The 23,591-nt window shown below is 35.4% G+C and overlaps 1 protein-coding gene across 3 annotated transcripts in view; it reads right to left on the bottom strand.

The window, feature by feature from the left end:
- Positions 1 to 23,591, bottom strand: part of LOC149778477 (uncharacterized) — an 80,704-nt gene that overhangs the window by 29,307 nt on the left and 27,806 nt on the right. For 2 of the 3 annotated variants that reach the window (XM_089939342.1, XM_089939343.1), the window contains exons 6-11: positions 20,352 to 20,543; positions 16,860 to 16,940; positions 14,673 to 14,815; positions 4,835 to 4,895; positions 2,730 to 2,831; positions 234 to 344 (exon numbers count right to left, since the gene is read on the bottom strand). In XM_089939342.1, the coding sequence (XP_089795468.1) occupies positions 234 to 344; positions 2,730 to 2,831; positions 4,835 to 4,895; positions 14,673 to 14,815; positions 16,860 to 16,940; positions 20,352 to 20,543 (690 nt within the window). The remainder of the gene's footprint in view (positions 1 to 233; positions 345 to 2,729; positions 2,832 to 4,834; positions 4,896 to 14,672; positions 14,816 to 16,859; positions 16,941 to 20,351; positions 20,544 to 23,591) is intronic. The other variant, XM_089939344.1, reaches the window with a different exon arrangement.

Genomic DNA, 23,591 nt, shown 5'->3' with positions numbered 1-23,591 from the left:
TAAACAAGAAATAAACTTTTTATACTTGTGCAACAAAGTTTGAAAAAAAAGCTTGACTAACAAGGCCTTCAAGTGCTGATATTAACTTGCTACAAACACAACAATAACAAAAGAATACAAATCAAAATATTTTCTGTAGTAATAACATACATATTCAGCAAAGAATAACACATCCAAACCAGCTGAATTCGCCAACTGTAATAAATGTTCACTCTTTTATTCTACACACTAACCATTGAGTCATCCTCATATCCAACAGTATCCACCGTCACCAATTGATCTATATCATCCTGTGACAACTCATCATCATTGATCTTTCTATCCAGAGCAGCTTGGTTTCTTCTCTTAAAAAAAGAATGAAAACTATTTTTTAACATGCAATGTAAGCAATATTTTTCAAGCAGTGCATATGGCAATGTAATGTGATACAATGATGATGGTGGAAGAATATAATGTTGTTAAACCATTTTTCTCAATGATCCAAGCTTTGATAATACAGATTATATTTATGCTTTTTCTGTATGAAAAAGTTATTAAACAAGGTGTTCACTAGCAAACAAAAAACTCCTCACCAACAGGAGCACATCAACACAGTGGCTGGTAGTATGGACTGATGCAGAGGGAATGGAAGTTACATGCCTTGCAATGAGCTATGCTAAAGTAGCAGATTCAAGCAGATTAGGATTCAAACCAATTACCCACTGATTGCAAGTCAAAGATAGCAACTGAGTAAATATTGCTGCAATATACTACTTATTAAGATGCACCAACATATCATCAGTGTAGGATTAAAACAAAGTTTTTTCTAGCCTGCATGTATCAAAATATCTATTTTTATATCTGTGAGTAACAAAGGGTGCAGTATATTGAGGTAATGAATGAATGGCTGAAAATGTGCAACACCTAAAAATTGATTCACACTGACGTAATTTGGACATGGGTATGTTGCTCATGTTGAAAGGCATAAGTATAAATTTTCATGTGATTGTTAAACAATACAAGATGCTGACTGTGCAAGAAACAAACAGCTGAAAATACTAAAATAACTCAACTATGTTAATTCGTCACAATGACCTTGTTTTGATATGGCTGAGTTACTCTTGGCGAAATGATCCACAACCAATCTTCACAAATGCTAGTAAAATAGGTATCAAGATGTAATGAACAAATTGCTGACAATACAAAATTCCCTTAGTGCAAGAATCAGGTTGGTACCCTACTTTTGATATGACAGAGTTACTATTTTTAATGCATCCATATACCTAGATTCAGTGCAAATAGTCTAAGATATTGAGAGTGTATTACACAAAATGAAAAAACACACAAGAATGAATATAACACACACATAAATAGGCAAAACACTTGCTCCCTCCCAGATTCACTGCTGGGTGATGAATAAAAGTTCAACAATAATTGCTCTATGTGCTTACAGAAATGGACAAAAACACAAAAGGAAAGAGCCTCTCAAAGGGACTGGCATGCTAATAGGCAAACAGAATTTCCATGAATTCAAGATAAGACCATTCCTTCCTTTGAACTACCAGGTACTGAATACATCTCTCACATTCTTCAGCCAATTTTCAACTAATTTTCAAATTAGCTGTTGTGTAAAAGTATTGGATGTCAGCCATGCACCATTTTCATTTAGGAAAATGAACATAATTAGAAGTATTTTGGTGAAAAACCCCATGTCATAAAGATCATCATTTCAGATAGAGTAGTGACATGATTTTTAATACAGCCATCATGTCAGCCCCATTAGATGTATGACTGGAACCCATTTCCTTTTAGGACCAACTAGGTATCATAAGAAGTCTATAAGTGAAAACCCCATGTTAATATAGCCTTCCATCTGGAAAGAAGTAGAGATAACAATATTTTCAAGGTATGACTTTCTTTCAATAGTAGCAATAACAAGATTTTAAAAATCTGGAAGCCATACTGGATAACAATTATGCGCCATTTTCATCTGAGACCAAATGGACATCAAAACAAGTCTTTGTGATGAAAACCCCATGTAAATATGACCTTCATTTTAAGTAGAGTTGGGGTGATAGTTTCAAAATGGCTGTAATGGCAGCCATATTGGATGTCAGATTGGCCTCAATTTTATTTAAAGTCAGATCAGCATCATTTTCATTTAAGACCAACAATATGTCACAAGTCTTTTAGTGAAAAGCTCATGTTGATATGACCATCTACTCAGGAGGTGCAATAACAAGATTTTCAAAATGGTGGTCACATTCGACATCATTTTTATTTATGACCAACAACACATCATAAGAAGACTTTTAGTGAAAACCCATGTTTATATAACCATCCATTCAGGAGGAGTAGCGATAACATGATTTTCAGGCTAGACACTGGTGGCCTTACTGAATGTCTGAAAAGCACCAATTTCATTTAGCACCAACAAGACCATGGAAATTATGTGTATAAAGTTAGCAAGCAACTCTCCAACAGCAATAACAATCTTGTACTAATAGATAGATAGACACTGGATGAATGCCAATGGATGATGGACAACAGACCATCCAAATAAGCCCTTCCGGTTTATGACCAGTATAGCTAAAATCACAACGGACTTTTATTTGCTGTAGAATTGTTGAACAATAAATTAACTAAAATGAGCACATTTCAAATTGGGTCATTTTGGCAGTACTTTTTGCTATTTAATTCTCTTAATATTCAACATTAATTTAGATTTGTCTGACACTACATCAACTAACCTCAGCATGAAGTGCTGTTTTGCAGTGTTGGACAAATTTGCGTGGCGACTTGAAAAACTGGTTACACAAGTTACAGCGAGGCCAACCTTCCTTGGACCGTGTCTGGCAAGCAGAGGAAGATAAGACCTGAACGTTACAAAACTTTTCTGTGTGTAATATGGGGAAATTTCTACATTTATTTTTCTGGTGCTAAATTCTCTCAAAATTGCAAAGATTAAAACTTGTAGAAATGTATGGAGGAAAACAGATTGGGCCACCAAGTTCCACAAGCACTACAACAGCACCAGACAAAACACATGATGTGCCTGTTTCTTGACCTTTTCTCTACTTATGACCAACGAATAGGGACATAACTATCGTATGATAAAGTGTGGACCAGGGTGAAGTCTCCTCACAATATCTGTAGGAGTTAAAGCATGAAATTCTGAAATTTACTAGGCAGGAATTTAAACCAATGTTTGGTAGAAGTATGGACCTTCAAGGGCCATTACCCTTGTGAATGTTGACATGGAATGCTGGAAACCCAGTTGATTCAAGGTCTCATCAATACAGATGTGCATAATATCTTGGTACAAATTCAATGATCAGAAGTTATGCTGCTGAAAAAAAAGTCAGGAAGATGGTCAATCAAGTGTTGTAATTCTTCCAAATTATAATGTTGAATACTTAAACTCATTCAGTCTTAATATAAAACTGAATGCCAAGCTTGGATGAAATGTAAAGTCATGCTGCAGAAAGTCTGAAGGATTATCAATCAGGGGCTACAACTCCTGCAAATATACTTTGGAATGCTCAAGATCAAGCTCACTCAAGACTTCATCAATCTAAATCAAACCTGGTTAAAATCCAAAGAATTAACCTGTTGTATGGACAAGAAATCAGGGAGCCCCAACTAAATCCATACAAGAATTCAAAAGTATGTATGTGAGACAATGTTCATGCCAAACCGCATCAGAATATGTTGAACGGTTGAGCTATGCCAGTTTCAAACTGCATCTCAGGTTAAAAAAAAAAACAAGTTAATTATCAAGGATCATAACTTTATCCAAAAATGAAAATGACAAGACAAAAAACACTAACAGATAATGAGATAATGTACACATTGAATTACATCACAATATGTTGAATGGTTTCCAAAAATCTGTCTGTAGTGGAGATGCAGTTTTGATGAAGAAAGGGCAATAACTCCTTCAAAGATGGATTTCAAAAGATGAAACCTTGAAGCAAGCAACATCCAATGTGAAGACATTAAGTTGATTGTCAAGTGCCATAATTCTATTAAAAAAGGAGACAACAAGATGAAACTTCAGAAGGAAACATCTAGGTCTCAAGACACTCTTTTGCATCACATAATGCTGAATGATGCGTAAACTAAGCTGGTTACATGGAACAAAGTACAATAACTCTGGCAAAGAAGGACTAAAAAAACAAATAAACCCTTAATTAGTTGTATCTACATGTAACAGGCAATATACCTACCAAGTATGTTTGTGTGTTTTGTGATTTTAACGTAGCTTTAAAAAAATTTCAGTCATATCACTACAATGTCTGCAGTGTAGCAGTTTATAGTGATGTATAGCACTGGGGCATCACGCCAAAGGCATATATTATCATGTCCCACCCAGTCACATTATCATGACACCAGTCCGATCAGTCCTAACACTAACCTTTTAGTGCTGAGCGCCAAGTGAGGCAGCTGTTAGTACCATTTTTAGAAGTTTTTGGTATGACTCGGCAGGGGTTCAAACCCACAACCTCCTGAACCACTGGAAATGGTCTTCACCTATCAAACGACATCCAGATAAATGTTAGGGTTGTAGAACCATGCTGACACCAATAAATTTAAATGGAGAAACAAACAGAGTAGACTGCTATTATAGGACAATCACATCTCATTGTCTGATCATAAAAGTGACAATAGGTGCTTTTAGGTTCTGCTTGATAAATCTCAAAATGTAAACCCAAGGTAAAAAACCCAAAAGGTTACTGGAATTGAATTTGGTAGGTAGCAGTTAAAGAAGGTTTAAAAGTTAGTTTTACAGATGGAAAAAAAACAGAGAATTTTAATAAAAAGGCAAATGTATACACTCTATTTCTCATCTTACTTTTAGGTCAGAAGTTTGCCGGGGTCCACGGTTATCATCTCTTCGTACTCGTCCATCATTACTGTAAGAAAAAACAAAAATTTTAATTAATCACTGTATAATATTAATAATTTTTTGTCATATTATATAGAAATTTTAAGATGGTAATTGGGGTAACTAGTTTTCATTATTTAAAACTTGCCTGTTACTATAGAATTGCTACAGTTTGCCAGGATGCTGGTCCCCTGTCCCAACTAGTTATGTCCTCGTCAAATTAGTAAATCCTCCAGTTAGTAACTGGAGGGTCTGAATAATAAACAACATGATCTCAGTCTGATTCCTTAGTCATGTCCAACATTCAAGACTTGGTTGCAACAAAAAAAAACCTGTCATAATGATCATCTATTGGATGTGTGACAGGCACAACTATGTAAAATAAGAGGTCTATGGGATAAAACTCCATGCTGATGGCCATCTATTTGGAAAGGAGTATAGACAGCAATATTTTCATGATATCGATAAGGTGGTGGTTAGATTTAATAGTGATGGGAATCGGTCAGAAATTCATAATCGATAATCGGTTCCACTTAACCAACTGATAATCGATTATAATCGGTTACTAAGAGCAAATTTTAATTTTTGATTGTTATACAGTTATATCTTTGATCAATAGTTCAAGATGTTAGTAAATGTACAGGAGTAATCTCTTTTAATGACATGTATACTTTAACCTGATAATAATATTACATTTTTGTCTATTGTGTTGTGTGTTATTTTTGTTCTACATCTTTGTTAAATGAATGCAACTTTTTATGGCTGATAAGTCATATGCAACTGAAATACTGCTACAATCCCCCAAAATCCTTTCATTCATATGTGATGTGTCTATAATTTTAAGTGTAGAAGGACATGGTTTTCTTGTTTGTCATTGTTTACAAATACTACAAATAATGTTGCATTTAAAACTGAAACAAATTATCAAAATGTATTTAAATTTATTAACTCAACTATTAACAACTTGATCATGTCATAATGGCTATATGTTCCTAATTATGAAATTTTGCACCTATGAAATATCATATGGTTTTATATTTGTAGTTGTAAAGGGAATTAATAAATTTCAGGTCAACTTTAGTGGCTGCGAGTTTTACTAACCTTTGTGCTTTGAATACAACTAAAAAGTAGCCTCCCTTTACACATAATCGATTATGGCGTTTCACCATTGATTATCTTATTGGTTCACTCAACCAATTGATGATCGATTATAATTGATAATCGGAACAACACTAAGATTTAAGTTCGATGCCAGTTATATACTGCAGAAAAAATATTTTAGTGAAAATCGCATGTTAATGCTACCATTCTTTTGTGAGGTGTAGTGATATGATCTTTTTTACATGGCCACAAAAACTGCTATGGTGATATGCAGTTATTTTGAAGGTTTGATCAACATCATTTTAATAACAGACCAACTACATATTGCAACAAATATTTCAGTAAAAACCATGCAATATTAAGATCATACATTCAGGAGTAATAATCAAAAATTTTCATGACGAGCACCATGGCAGCCATATTTGCTTTGTAAAATCAAATATTAATTAACTTCAATCTGCCATGAATCTCCAATTTGCCCAAAATAGAGAATCTTGCATATTTTAAGTTATAACACTGAAGCTACATGCATTCAAAAACAATGTTCAATCACTCGGTAACTTTTAGTGCCCTCCAATTTTCACTGATTTAAGATTGTACCAACAAGAAAACAAGTCAAAAGAAGTGTTACGTTTTGCTGAATAAACAAAACAATGGTTTGGTCTAACTACATGAATGGCTAGATTACAACTGACTAAAACTGAGAAAAAAACAGGCACACTTTTTTCTCATGCTAATGTTATGATGAGGCATATAGGGTTACAATCGAGTGTGGAGCCTGGAGATGACCTCACGTGACATTTAACTGTCAGATCTGTAGCAACAGAATCTTAGAAACTTGTATTACCACATGAAGTTAGCAAAATTCCTGGCATTTTTCAACAATGATACATACTATTGTATCCAAAGTACTATTTTTAAATGAATGAAAAAATTCATGAATATATTTTGCATTTCACCTGAAATATAGTTTGAGGTGTTGTATTGCTTAGAAAAGTAGTATACACCCATTATCAGTAATGGTTACCTATTTTGATTTTCAGTAATAGTTACCTATTTTTGATGTTAATGAAGTTGTGCAGCAGTTTTTCAGATTCATGACAGAATTTTTTGACATTTCATTAAGACAAGTTTTTGTGCATTTTGATACTAAATGACTTGCTCAGCCAGCAAAACATCAGTTTCTGACAATCTTTTCTGTCTCTTACAAAATTTGACCAATCTCCCTTCTCTTTTCAATCACTTCACCCTGTCAAGACAGGATATAGAAGTCACTTTGTGAAAAATTCCAAGTCCAGCATTACTCCTGGATATATACCGAGATATCACTGACATTTTTACTTCTTTCAAACTGTGGTCAGTGTACAAAAAGATAAGAAAAACTTAGCTTGCTGTCAGGAACTCCATGTGCAAGGACAAAAATGTTTCACGATTCAGTTTTTCAAAACGTCTGTAAAAGATGCTATTGACAAGGGTAATGAGGTACAAAATCAATGATTCAAAGATTGAAGATAACCAATCAACTTCCTGAAACATTGTGGCAATTCAAAGAGTAACATTTTTTACTCCAAAAATGAATTGAGAACATGGCTTTTTAGGCTCGGTGAAAAATATGACTTCAAGAGTGCAGAGGCTTGTGAGAGCTCTGCATCTACATATTAAAAGAAGTCTTTTAGTGAAACACTATTTCAGAACAACCATCCATCCAGGAGAAAATGTAACAAGATTTTAATGATGGCTCACATAATGGCCATATTGGATTGAGATCTGCTTCATTTTCATTTAAGACCATCAACATGTCATAAAAAGATCACAAGTCAAAACACCGTACTGATTGACTATCCATTCAGGAGAAGTAGTGAGGACAACATTTTCAACATGGCTAGAAAGTTGGATTCACATTGGCAATATTTTCATTCAGTATCATGTTTATAGTGTTGCTTTCAGGAATTTATAAGAACATTTTCAGAAAAAATTCAAGTTATCCACTCTATTTAATGATGTAACGAGTTACAATACTTAAGTATGGCAACATATTGTATGTCAAAGCCACGTGGTAGCGATTTCAATATAACTTGAGGCACAAAAACAAATACTGGTTAACTGTCAGGGAATCTTGATACTAAATGTAAACGATGCTGTAGGATACTGCAGAATGCAGACAATGGTATGATACAAATGATATAACTACACAAATTTACTATATTTTTATTATAATTATCACAAGCCATTGTATAAAACAATGGGAAATTTATTTCTTTTGATGACTTCTTTCCTTTTAAAGTTTGCATTCTTGCAGGAGCTGCTCAGAGAATGGGAGGGAGAGGCAGAATTCCCCATATCATGCAGCCTGGATGCAATACAGTCACAAAAAGTCCTTTCGTGAAAATGCTGTTAGTAAGACCATCTCTCAGGAGGAGTAGTAATAACAAGATTTTCAAGATGGCCACAGTAGCAACCATGTTAAATGTCATATCAACACAACGTTCATTCAAGATCATCTACATGTAAAACAAAATAGTCGTTAGTGTAAACAACACGTGATGAAAAATAAATAACAGTAGTTTAAAAAATGCTGCCATGTTGAATATCAGATCTACATTTCATTTCTGACCATCTGCATGTCATAACAAGATATTTTATTATAGTGAAAACATGCTAATATGACTATCTGTTCAGGAGAAGTAGCTTTTAAAGGTGACTGCCATGGTTTCTGATCAGAAACATTTTCATTTAGGACCATCTCTACATGTCTCAAAATGTACATATGTAGGATTAGCAATGAGAAGATTAATTCAATACCTTAAAGGAGACTAGAAATCAAAATTTTCCTTTTACATATGTAATTCTCTACAGATTTTAATTCGACTGTCATGTTTATAAATTAAATATCGTAAGCGGGTAGTGATTTTATTGCATGGAAGATACCACGATTCCGTAAATTACTGAGTTTTCCCAAGTTTTGATGAGACCACAGATCATGTGGTACCGTGACGCAATACTAGCCAGTCCTCGAATACAAATATAAATATTGGCGAGCGAGGCAGATGGAAGGAGACCACATTTGGGTTGCACATTCAAAACTTGAATCTGCAGTCTGATATAATAGTTTATGTACTGTACTGGTCAGTGCTAAAAGAAATTTTTTAGGCACAGGCCCCGGGCTGGTGACTTAAATAAACTCAAGCCCTGACTGAAATTCCACAAGCCCGGACAGTTCATACCTGTCAACTCTCAAGCCGGGAGAAAAACCTCCCGATTTTGGGGGTATTTCCTCATCTACCTCCCGATCTCGTAATATCTCTAAATTTTTTGCAGCGAAGTCCCGATTATTACAGTATGTCTGTCAATTTTCATTTGTCAGAAAAAAAACCCAACCCCAAACCATTTACAAATAGATATAACGTATGCAATCCACAGTCTAAACTGCCACACTGCAGACATTGTAGTGATAAGACTGAAAAATTGTTAAAGCTACGTTAAAAGTTAAAATCACATGCACACACGTCTAAATCCGGCACTGGACGAAATAATTAATATCACACAACAGTTTTTTTTTCTTTTTTTCTTCTTCAGTAAATAGAACGTGAAAATTAAACATTATTCAAGTAAATTTCAGATGTTTTTAAACAACTACAACAGTACTATAGTATAAAAAATTAAAAGAATAAAATTGTCACCAATTAGCTTAAATGAATGATCACTGTGAAATTTTCTCTGCAAACAAAATCTCATCTCCATTTCCGCCAAAGAAACTCGGCCAGTTAACACCTGACATTCCTCTACTGTATATGTAAAGTTTAATTACCATGATTAAATTACAAGGAATAAAACAAAATATACCATGCGGTATATGTGGCCCTAAAGAACTAATTCTGAATAAATATTTTGTTCAGTAAACAGTGTTACATGCATTAGGACTTAAACCTGAAGTCCATGGCATCGTAAGTAACAACAAAATAGGCATCGTTTATTTGGCAATCAATTGCTGGTGCTTACACATACACACACTGTCAAACATAGTTTCTTTGAAGCATGTCTGAAGGGCAGTCCTTTTCACAAGATCAATGCAAGGATAAGGAGTCTGTTCATTAGTCACACCGGCTTTATCGTTTGTGTACTTAAATTAAAACTTTAGCTATTTTGCAATTTAGCCAGAGCTGACCAGAATATGCAAAATGGGCCTGTCATGGGGGGATAATAAGGCGTATCACAGGGAGAAAAGGCACGTCCCATGGGCGCTCGCACAATAGGGCGGAGATGGGGGGGGTCGTCAATAGTCTCCCCCCACCCAGTTTCTATTGTCAGCCATTTAATGTGAAACTTTGACCTCTTTTCTTTTAATCGCTGCTATTTAAACTGCCCAAGGAATAGTTTTATATCAGTTCCAATCATTACAGATTACCATTTATACATACTACATGTATACAATGCATTTTTTTTTTAAAATTTGTAATTTTTATAAGATTACTGAAAAATGTGTTTTCTCGAAACACGACAGATTTAGAATCTTATTTTTGACAAAGCCTCCATTTGATTAAAATCAAATCTAAATTTCACCTTGGACAGTAGTCATTTGATTTACACTGTGCCGTGTTAAGGCATGTATGGCAACATCTTGAAAATACATTTACTCATTTCACCAGCACGATCAAAGTTTCCTCAGGCAAACAATTTTTGTTTCAACAAGCACGGGCACCTCACTTTGAATACAGGATGGGCCGGAACTACAACCAGAGGGGCCCAGGGTGTCGGGCTATCATATTTATTTTTTGCACTGCTGGTGTAGATAAAAGATCTGTGAACTGATTGTTGCATTTTGTGGTCACTTACTCGGCCTTTTGCCTATTTTCGTAACTCGCACGTTTAACACTTTTCCCAGGATTTAAAATATTCAACGTTATGTCTGGAACAGCACCAACTTTTAGTCTAGGCCTAGCATTTGCGTATCCTTGAGCTGCCATTTTTTCAGAATCCCTCTCGTAACAGTCCTTTGAGAAATGTAACGAGCACAGAGTGCTGTATAGTGTTGCTTTGAAACTGACTCGTTTGTAATAATGTATCCATTCTTTCATTATGCCTTTATCTTTCGGAAAAGAAAAAAAAAATGTTGTCCACAGGCTTTTCTTAATGTTCTATTACACCCGTAAGCAACGCAAAACGGTATTGTCTTTTACTCTGGCAACTCCCACTTGGGCTGCTGGAGTCGCTACTATGACGTCACATCCCGAAAGTAACCGAATAGGCGCGGAAATTTTGCATACAAGGTCACGGAAATTCAGCTCCTAGAAGATAGGCCAATATTTTAATATTGGCATTACGGTTGCAGATGATACTTCAGAATAAGGTTTTCTGCTATAGTACATTTATTATTATTCTATATTTCCATTGGTTTCTGGTCTCCTTTAAACTCAACCAAATACTGGGAACCAAGTTTCATATAGTTCACCGAGAGATGATATATATGCTATTTAATTGGTGCAAGCAAATTTTCTTTTCATTTTGTGATCAAAGGTATTAGATAACAATACGTATAACAGACTGAGGTAACAAATTTCCAATTGTATCCAACATGATAATGTCAGCAGTTTACCATTATGTTCTGCTATGTTTTGTGTATATTCACAGAAAATATCAATAATAACACAATTCTCCTTCCAAATTCCAGGTAAAATTGCATATACAAAAAATTTGGAAGAACAAAAAATGAATTATGTATATTTAATTTTTAATGTTTGTTACGTTTTTTATTATTTTTTAAAAATTTATTTCATTATTTGCTGTGGATAATGTTCATTCTGGATTTAAACTTTTCCAAAATCAAATCCATTTTTCTTCCTGACCAGAACCATTGATTTTTTCTTCAAATTCTGTAAACAACTAATACATAGCTAATGTTTTTTATCTACGAGTACAGGTTCAGTGTTAGGATCATTATTAAAAGAAGTAAACCGATTTATCTTGGTCAGAGTCAAGGACATCATGTTTTCCATGCTCTTTATTAAAGTTTTGTTAATTATAACTAAGATTTTATTTTGTAAACATCTGGAACCTTCCAGAATGAAATTTTTCATTAGGTAATAGTTTTTTTTCAAGAAAATGTTAAGTGTGTGACCTGATATCAATAAGAGGACTATATAATCTTGATTTTCTAGAAAATATTTATTCATGCTATAAGATCTTGAGGCAATATCATTGTTGTGTCCAGTATTTCATTTTGGCAATATCACTGTTGTGTCCAGTATTTCATTTGGGCTGGAATTTATTCAATTTATTTATTCACTGGAAATACCAAATGCTCATCATCTAAAATTATATTCCTGGAAAGAGACTTTAACTGGGAATTACAGTGAAATTCAAATACAGTCAAACCCACTGATCTTAACCTTGGTTATCTCGAGAGCCAGTGTATGTTGAATGTTTTGCTCTAGTCCCCAACAAATCCTTCTATGTTAAGCATTTTTTTCCCCCACTTATCTCGACCCTTGTTAAGTTGATAACCCTGTTATGTTGGGCATAAGTTTCGGTCCGAAGTAACGTGGACCAGTTTAATTCGACAAAATGCAACTTTTAATGTCCATTTCAGAGAAATTTTACAAGAAATGATCCGGCATTTTGGCTATTATCAATACCTCATAACGGCAAGGATGGAAAAAGTTGGTACACGACCAATTTTACCGGTACAAATGCTAATCAACCAATCTCAGCAATGCATGGTTTATCATTTGCATAGACTGGAGAAAATTATCTTGTAACAATACTTAGAGTAAGGAAACTGAACGTATGTGCTTCTGATCTTTACAGAAGCTGCATTCATAATGGACATTATCACCTATCAACACCACGACAATATAGTTAATACCACACATCACAAATTTGATTGTATCTGTAACTCTGAAAATTATCATGTTGCATCATTAAATGTAGCTAAAAATACCTAATTTGTTTTACACAATATATTTAAAACGGATTTGGTAATTGTTTAAAGTGTTTCCATGCCTGGTGCGAGTGTAAACCTTCAACTTCAGCTTGGCTAGATCATGTGACTCACAATAATCTACAAACAGAAACCAGCAAAATTCCAAAACCATGCAGCTCCCCCACCTCCAAACACACAGTTATTAATTTGTTTTGAAAAATAGTAAATAAAAACACCAATGGTATTGTAAAGAAAAAATCCGTAGCACCCAGTATTTTTATTAATGATGTTGTCAACCACTGTACCATGATTACCTATTCCTCAACACAAACAGAATGAAGCAGCAAGTGACTGATACGATTAACGTCTACTAACAGAAAGAGGAGTGCTTTCACTTGTTTTTATCTTGAATATCAAAGTCTTGTAATCCATCAAAGAGATTAGCTGATTCGAATGCTGGTGCTGTGTTCTTGCCGACAGTCACTGATCAAAGTCAGGGGGATATGGGAGTACAACTGTATGACTGGAATAAATGAGCTTCTTACAGAATTTGATGTTGAGACAGTTAACTTTAACAACTTGAAACACATTTACCATTTTTTAGGTACATGAATACATATAGCCTCATCTTTTTCCAGTACAGAAGCAAATTTGTTTCCAGCAAAAACCGGCATACACTGGTGTAAACGAACCTCAGACGATCAACAAAAATGATTGATTTTCATGCACATTATTGGTCAGTTACATTTTGCTGCTAGCCACAGGCCAACTCTAACAAAATAAAAGTACAGTCCTACATGTAAATGTAATTAAATTGGCCTAGATTTTGGACATCATGAGAATATCATTGTCTTGCTTTGGCTACAAAAGGGATGAGGCTATTCACAGGGAAATAAAAACAACTTTAAACCAATGACATTGTTACAGTAACTTAAGTGTTGTAAAAATGTGTGACTTGTTACTTAATATCTTTTTTCTACAAGTGGGCATGACTGAATTATTATTTGCATTGTGCATTAGAAATACCATTTGTTTTTAGAAACAAAACTCCTCATTTATGGTACTTCAGATACATAATCATTGTTCTGCAGTAGATTTGTCAACTAAACCCTGATATATCAGGACCATGTTATGTTGAAGATTGTTTACACCCCTGATGTAATCGAGATAACCAGATTTTACTGTAAGGATGTATTCTTGGATTGTACTACTGTGATTCAACAAAAGACACAGGCCATCACAAATACGTCAATACTTCCAGCATTGGATTTATTTTGGATTACCATTAAGGATTATTCAGAACTTTAATCATTAGGACTTGTGTTTGAAAATCTAGGATTATTTGGGATTTTAATTCACAATACCATAAGTTCTTTTTACATTTTTCACTTTGTATTCTAGAAAAATAAATTATTTGTTGAATTTGACAAAACTTGCTGGTTCTCACTCTTTTATATTACTTATTTTAATGCCATACAGCCATAATAATTATCAAAATTAATTCTCTAGGAAAATCCATTTTTTCACAACCTTGCATAAAATAAGCATTTGATAACCTAAGTGACATTATCAGAAAATCCCCCCACCCCACCCCGTTCTCTTTTTACATGCTCATCACCAAAAGATCAGGTAAAGCAAGAATTCTTTTTATGGCTAATTACTGTATCAGCTAAAAGGAACATTAACTATAAATGACATAGCTGATAATGTTCTGAACCATTTTACCATTTCTATACAGAAATAATGGGGAAAAAAATCACTTTTTCAAGGTCCAAATTTACTAACCCTGTACTTTGATTCTCAATACGCCTCAAGTGACTCTCTGCCTTCAAGCGGGCAAACATCTGTGATGACTTTTGTTTGTGCATGTTCATCAATTCTTCCATCCGCTTCTTGTGCTTTATGCCTTTCATATGGTGAGTAAAGCTCTACAACACAAGCAGCCATTTTAAAGGATTCATCATGATTTTGAAGAAAAAAAATAATCCAAGTTATGCAACAAAAATAAGAGCACAAAATAAAAAGATTCCTTTTAAGCATGAAATACAATAAAAACCATTATTTCAAATCTCATGATGAACTGCACATATAATGAATACTCATATTATCCTAACTGCTTTCCACGTGTGCTCAAGTAAAGATAATCTAGAGAGAAAATCCTTTATAGCAACAAAATAGGATTCCATTGAGAATACGGTCTTTAAGAATCAAACTGCTCATTAAAGTCTGATTTACCTGAAACCCTGCTATGCCACTTGTAATAAATAATTAAAGGAAAACATGTTTCTCTAATGTCTTAAGAGTTACAGAAGAGTGTTATCAAAGCCTTTATTACCTTAAAAATACTAAAGTTTTATTTTCTAAGAAAAAGTAAATAAATTGGAAATCTATTAACTTACTGTTTAGTTTCACAATATATCAATATTACCAGCCTCTCTTATTTTTGGTTGAGGCACTGAACAGAAACTATACAAATGTGAAATGAAATGATATAAACAACAGAATCATCAAGGTTTGTAAGCATTATTTCTTAAACAATGTAGTTATAATGCAACAAATTAATATTTCATCAGGAGTGAATGTGATATATATAGGTAGCTTTAGTGCCATGATCCTCTAGTTTCATCAACTTGGTAAAAGAAGTTTTGGTTTTCCTTCAATCATAAAACACGTTATCACACCCTGAAAATAAGACGAAAGTCCCTCAAATCGACTGATGCTTTACTGGGCAAAAACAATTTTCAGAAATTCAAGAAAAGACCATTTCTTCCTTTTTTGTACTGTCTCGGATATTCTTCTGCAAAAAGATTTTCAAATTAGCTGCTGTGATGATGTCACAAGAGCACCATCTTCATTCAGGAGCATCATCAGAAGTCTTTTGGTGAACCACCATGTCACTATGACCATCCATTCATGGGGAGTAGCAACAACAAAATGTTCAAGACAGACATCATGGCAGCCATATTCAGAGGTACTGCCAGGGATCTTATCTAAGGGGGGTGGGGTGGGTGGGTGGGAAGAATCTGCCCCCTTGTCACCAAATTAAGGTGGAAGTAATTAAAAAAAGGGGGAGGGGATAGTTCAGTATTTACCTAACACTTAAATATCCATCGTGCTTTCTTCCTTCTCCACCCTGTTCAGGCTCAAATGAAACCAAGATCTTCAAAAAGATGTCCTTAAAGTTGACTTTTTCTAAACTTAAAAATCTGTTCCTTATCTTTGTAAGAATACTGATTAGGTGCAGTTTGAACCTATTTTATACTGAAGCCCAATCAGACTGGCAAGTTGTGTAGAACAGCAAATTCGTTCAGTGAGAGTGATGTATCAGAATGACAGAATACAGTGATGTTTGTCAAAATAAGTTTTCAAAGTTACACACTTTAAAAAAGTAAAGAATTTTCTACAAATTTTCAGATCTAAAAAATCAAGTTGAAAGTAAAGTTTGTTAAACTAAGAAGCATTAAATATTTTTATAGAACTTAATTTAAATGAAATTTTTCCATCTTATTCATATTATTATTGGTAGAGGAAGAACCTGTGAAAACCCCAGAAAGAACCACTGACCCACGAGAAGCTACCGGCAAGCTTTCTCACATACCCACATTAGCTGAGCCCAAGACTCAAACCCATGCAGACACAGGTGAGATGGCAGTGATCTGTAACAGTGAGCGCTTAGACCACTCAGGACCCCTAATAGACGATAGAAGATGCTCAATACACAATAAATGCAGGGCAATACCTTATAGCCAACTGAGCTAAAAAAAACTTCATGATTCTTTAATAATTTTAAGCCATTATGCCAGTAGTTTCCAATTTGCATTGATAAAACTTGTACATCAAATGTTACACCATTCACCCTATGAGCCATACAATATTACTGATCAAGACTAATGTGAACTGCACCAATGTATAAATTATCTAATAAGAAACCAAACAGTGACTTAAATAAGTAAATAATTTCTAGGTACAAACCTTCTCATTGTAACAGCTAATATTACATGCATGGCATACTAAACTCATCTGTTTTCCTTCCTCTTTTTTGTCTTCAGGTTTCTGAAATGAGATATTAAATCCCACAACTTAAATTCAACCAATAAAAATAAGCATCAAACCAATGGCTGCAGAGGTCAATGTATCACATAAGATGTCTAATTCAACAACCATTTATTCAGAAAAGTAGCAATAATAACATTTTCAAGACGGACGCAGTGGCAGCCATATTGGATGTCTGAACAGCACCATTTTTATTTAGGACTAACTAGACAAAGGAATGAATGTGTGTAATGTTTCATGAAAATCCTAGTTTTGGAGGAATAGCGATCACAAACTTACATGGTTGCCATAATGGATGTCAATTTGGTAACATTTTCATTTAAAACCAAGTATATACCATAGACTTCTTATGGTAAAATTGTGACAGTCATATTGGACATCAGATTACCAAATTTTATCAAAACCAACTAGACACCAGAAGTTCTCCTGTAAAAATTCCATGAACTTCCATGCAGGAGTAGCAATACAAACTCTTAAAATGGCTGACATGATGGCCATAACAGATGTCAGATTGGAACTACATGTATGTACAACAAACTAGACATCACTGGAAGACTTTTGGTGAAAATACCATGTTGATATGACCATCCATTCAGGTGGAACAGCAACAAGATTTTCAATGTATTTATTGTGGTAGCCATATTCAAGGTCAGATTGGTACCATTTTCATTCAGGACCAACTAGATATTATAATTAGACTGCTTATTAAAACACCATGTCAATATGACTTTTCATTCAGGACCAACTAGATATTATAATTAGACTGCTTGTTAAAACACTATGTCAATATGACTTTTCATTCAGGACCAACTAGATATTATAATTAGACTGCTTGTTAAAACACCATGTCAATATGACTTTTCATTCAGGCAGAGCAGCAATAACAAGGTTTTCAAGATGATGCCACGGTTGCCATCATGTCAGATCGACACCATTTTCATTTTGTACCAACTAGATGTCAAAATATGTTTTCTGGTGAAAACAATGCTGATAAAACTTTCCATCAAGAAGTAACAATTGGAATAATTTTATTTATGATGAACTCAAATATCATAAAATCAAGCATGATTTTGGTCTTCCATAAAAAATGGTGAAAATTTTTTAAGGTGGGTTTGGGGGTCCTTCCCCAATGGGGGTCTCAAGGGGCAGCACCCCTGATATGGGGGTCCAGGGAGCTGAAGACCATCAGCCAAAAATACATTTTACACTCATACAAATATGTTCCTGGTGCAACTTATGATCATAAATAAACCTAAATAATCATTTGAAAAACTAATAAACTTAACAAAAAATGTTCAACTTGACTTCAGCAATTTCACAATATTTATTGTCACATGAATTTCTTCTCCTATACTATTGATGGTGAAGTTATTTCATGTGAATGAAAGTGTTCACAACATAATTAAGTCGCAATAATTTGTAAAGTTTTGCAGCAGATATATTATACTTCTCTCTTTTCATAACAAATCTGTAAAATAATCACCCAAGTATATCAACTATATACAAATAATCCCATACATTCACTTGTCTTTTTCTCCACTGGAAACAACCTGTTGATATGCCAGTCGAGCTCTTTTTGCGGCTCTAGCAAAGATTTCTTTAGCCTTCCTTTTTGTCACCACTGACTTTTTTGGCTCAATGTGCAATCGTTTCTTTTCCTTCTCAATGAGATCCTTTTTACTTTCAAGCTGGTGCTTGTATTGGCGACATGCAGTACACATATTCTGACAGAGGGCTACATATGTTCTCTCATGCAAGAAATCTTTCTCCTTATAGTAATTAAGTGCACTTTTTCCAGATGCCTTCTGAGCTTCAATTTTTCCGTATGCAGCTTCTTTTGAAGGTGCTGTTCCAAACTCTTCCAACCATGATTACCATAATTCAGATCTTTCTTGCAGAGGTCACAAAATGCCAGTCCTCTAGCGTTCAGTTTTCTTATAAACTGACCAACTAAATTTCTGTTAACTTTTCACTCCAGCCATTCACATTTCCATACATTTTTTAAACCTTTATCTAAACGTTTCATGTCATGGTCTCTATCAACAATTTAGGATGCCATGTTTTGCAAGCATGCTTCTTCTTTCCATTGCCATCAGTTTCCATTACACGAAGATTCATTGGATGAATTTAAACTTTTCACCTATCAGAATACTCTTTACGAGAGTCATGTGCTAATATCTGGAACAAATAATTTACAAGGGTCATTGCAGAATGGGATTGGACAGAACGTTTTTAAAAAAACTGGATCGGAGATGATAAAAATATCCAGACCATATCAAGAAAAATCTCAGTCAAGTCAGGAGAAAAGCGGAATTCTACTTTAAAACGAAGAAAAATCATGTCTGTAAAATGTCTTCTGGTGAAAATCCCACATCAATATGATTTTCCATTCACAAGATTTTCAAGATGATTGCCATGGTGACCATATTGGACATCAGACCAGCACCTTTTTAATTTAGGACCAACCAGACATCATAGGAGTTCTTTTAGTGAAATCCCCAATTTTATACGATCAACCATTAAGAAGGAATAGGAATAACTAGATTTTCAAGATGGCCATTGTGGCAGCCATATCAAAAGTCCCATTGGACCCATTTTCATATAGGATCAACTAGACAACATAAGAAGTTTCTTACGGTGAAAACCCTGATGATGTGACTTTCCATTCAGTAAGAGATGCGATAACAAGATTATCAAGATGGCTACTGTGTTAGCCATGATCGATGTCAGATCAGCATCATTTTCATTCAGGACCAACAAAACATCCTATTAGGTCTTTCTGTGTAACACCCATGCTGATAAGACTATCCACTCAAAAAAAGTAGAAATAACTATATTTTCAACAACTATATTCATAATGAAGTCTGAACAGCATCTTCATCTAGGACCAAGTAGAACTTAGGATCAATGTTTGCACAAAGTTTCATGAGAATCCTCCATTTAGTCGAGGAGTAGCAGTAACAAACTTGTGCTGACATATTTTGGATAACAGACAGCTTATGAATTCTTCTGATTTATGACCAACAGAGCTAAAACCAGCATAGGCATAGTGATCTACCAATTCAGAAAATAATCAAAGCATTTATTAGGTTTCTTGGTGATCCACTGAAAACTGACTAGTTGACGTGAGCTGCAAATTAAAAGGGGCAAAATCTCCTACAGAACATTTGTGAACAAAGTGATTGGCTAAAGTGCAAATCTTCAGGCGATCTCATAATACTTACCAAGTTTCATAGCAATATATTTTTTTAAAAACTACAGATCTTGATGCAACTGCAAATCATGTGACTTAAAAGAAAGACAGACACAAGCATTCCTATATACCCCTGCCTCATATAAATATGGGAGGTAGTTCTTGGGCAGATAAAGTGTGATTCATGGAATAAAGTGGAGACAAAGAAAAGGCCTTACCTTATCTGGATCTTGAACTGATCTCCCTTTCTTATCAAAGGTGACTGTCAAGCCAGATGTAGCTTTATCCTTCATTTCTATGTCCACTTTAACAGCTTCATTGTGGTCATGTGGTTCATCCATTTTCGTTTCCAATTCTTCATACATGTCTTCAGCATTCTCTTCTGAATGTTGGGAATCATCATGAGATTGCTGACAGCGAAAACGAAAAAGAAAGGATTTTAGAAGATACAATATAAAAAAAATTACAGCATAGCATGTTTTGTAGTAAATTAATATTCAACTTCATATAAGTGAAACCAACTTTTGGAGTACAATATTATTTCTTACGTTTTGCTGATGACATTGCCGGACTAGCAGGAAATGAGCAAGAATTAGCAAGCTTAGTAGAGAGCCTTAACAAAACCTCTGCAGCCTATGGCATGGAAATTAGTGCAGAGAAGGCCAAAATGATGACCAACAACATAAAGGGCATCAGCACTGACATCAGGGTCCAAGGTACAAAGCTAGAAACAGTCTACAGCTTCAAGTATTTGAGGGCAACTGTAAGAGATGAAGGATCGAAGCCTGAAATACTCTCCAGGACTGCACAGACAACAGCAGCACTGACAAAACTGAAGCCCATCTAGAAGGACAAGAACATCGCACTCAGCTCAAAAGTCAGACTGATGCACTCACTGGTGATCTCCATATTTCTCTATGCCTGCAAATCATGGACCATAACAGTGGACTTGGAGAAAAGGATACAGGCTACAGAGATGAGATATTTCCTAAAGATCCTCAGCGTCACATACAAAGACCATATCACCAATGAAGAAATACTGCAAAATATAAGACAAGCCATTGGGCCTCATGATGACCTCCTGACCATAGTGAAAAAAACTGCAGTGGTATGGGCATGTTTCACGATCATCAGGACTTGCCAAGACAATCCTACAAGGCACTGTACAAGGAAGAAGAGAGACAGGCAAAAGAAGTAGGTGGGAGGATAACATTCGAAAGTGGACAGGCTTGACACCGAGCGACTCACTGAGAAAGACGGAAATCAAGAGGAACGGAGGAAGCTGTTGTCAGGTCTTGTGTCGTGCCCCAACGATCTTCCAGACTATGGGACTGATGATGATGATGATGATGATGATGATGATATTTCTTCCATAACACCTACCAAATTATATTACATCAGGAGCTCCTCCAACTTGTAAATCATTCCCTTCCAAGCTAAACTTTAGGAATGATGAACAATTTGCTCATGTTACTATCCCTCTGCCTCTCCCACATCCCACCCATAACACTAGAGTGAAACACACCTGTAGACAAAACAAGCAATGTCAGGTCATTTTTGTCCCCCATCTACCATGGTGAGGTCACAGAAATTTACAGTCATGAAATTTGTAACTCTCAAAACAAATCTGTAAAGTTATTTAGCAGGCATCAAAAGTAACCAAGTTTCATCGCTAATGTCAAAAAAAGCTAGCTGAAAAGTGCAAGTGAAATTTTAACTACTGACGTATGACCTTGATGTGGTACTTGACAATAAACAGTTATACCAAGTTTCATCCTTTTATTTGAAATTATAGTGGAAAGTTCAATACAAAACACAACTTATAACTCTAAAACATTGAACCTGAGCAGGTCCCAGGTGGCCAAGTGGTCTTAAGCACTTGCCTTTACTGGTCACTGCAATCTCAACTCTATGTGTGGGTCTAAGACTCAGGTGCGGCCAATGTGGGTATGTAAGAAAGCTGCCAGTTGATTCCCCCAGGTCAGCTGTTCTTACTGGTGTTTTTACCTGGTTCTTCTTCCACCAGTTATACAAGTGGCCATGTCCAGCCTGTCTTGCACTGACAAATGGTGTTAAACCCCGAAACAACAGAAGAACCACAACACACATGATGATGACGTACATGTATAGCAAGATGCATCCATTAATCTCAAAAAGCTCTCAAGTTACAGTGTGGAAATGGTGATAGAAAACACAAAATACTGAGCCATAACCATGATCTTGAAGACTGGACAGCCAATGAGGTACAAGACATACCTAGCAATTATGTACATGTATACTAAATTTTATCCCTAAATCTGAGACAGCTGTAAAAGTTGTAGAGCAGAATGAAAAGTACAATGAAAGTGTAAAATCCCAAGACCTTAACCTTGAAGATAGGATCCCCAAAGTGGTATGCAACATAACTTTGACAGATGTTACACAAGTTTTATCCCTTAATCTCAAATGGCTTTCAATTTTAAAGCAGAGGAGAAAGTGTGATGGAAATGTAAAATACTGAGCCACAACTGTGACCCTGAAGATAGGACCATACCCGAAATATTTTAAATCTGGATCAAAAGGTCAATGGTTAATCCCCAACAAAGCCACTGATGATGTCTCCATCTGCAAGGCACCTAAAAACTGTCAAACAAGCTCTAAATGGGTACAAGCTTTCAATGGGAGTTTAGCCTCTGATCAATGGACTGGCACCCATCTAAGAGTGTCACACATTCTCAGTTTCTTTATGACAAAGCTATGGAGATCAAATTATTGAAAATACTTCAGGTGATACTGAATGAAGATGATGATAATGTTCGTCCATCGGTGTCGATGAGGACCATTCAATGTCATTGATTCACTGGGGGTGGGTCCAGATCAGTCCGATCCAGGCCCAGAAGAGTCTGTTGCAGTGGGGACATGGATGTACAGGTTGCTGACTGGGAGATGTGAAACTGCTTTTCCTGGATTTGTGCAGATCACATTTCTCAGCTGCGCCCACCAGTCTTTTCTGCTCAAAGGCTGTAGATTGATTAGCAGTGACACTCTCCCATCTGTCAGGATCAATGTCTAAGTTCTTCAGCGAGGCCTTCAGGGTGTCCTAGTACCTTTTTTTTTTTTTTACCACAATGAGATCTCTTGCTTTGCAGTAGCTCTCCATGGAAGACCTTCTTAGGTAGGCATTCTACCGGCATGTGGACAACATGGCCAGCCCATTGGAATTGTGACTTGCACAACATGGTGTGGATGTTTGTCCTGCCAGCCTGAGTGAGCACCTCTGTGTTCGGTACCTTGTCCTGCCATCTGATTTTCAGTAGTTTTCTCAGGGAGCTCATATGGAAGTGGTTCAGCTTCTTAACATGGCGGCTATACACAGTCCAGATCTTGCAAGCATAGAGGAGGGTGGGGAGAACAACCACTGCGTAGACTTTGTGTTTGGTGGCAAGCTTGATGCCTCTCCTATCCCAGACATTTGAGCA

This window comes from Sinohyriopsis cumingii, chromosome 17, assembly GCF_028554795.1.
Source record: "Sinohyriopsis cumingii isolate HCF-2022 chromosome 17, ASM2855479v2, whole genome shotgun sequence".
Lineage (NCBI taxonomy): Eukaryota > Metazoa > Mollusca > Bivalvia > Unionida > Unionidae > Sinohyriopsis > Sinohyriopsis cumingii.
Note: the sequence above shows the minus strand (reverse complement) of the source record. Positions and strands in the feature narration are given on the sequence as shown.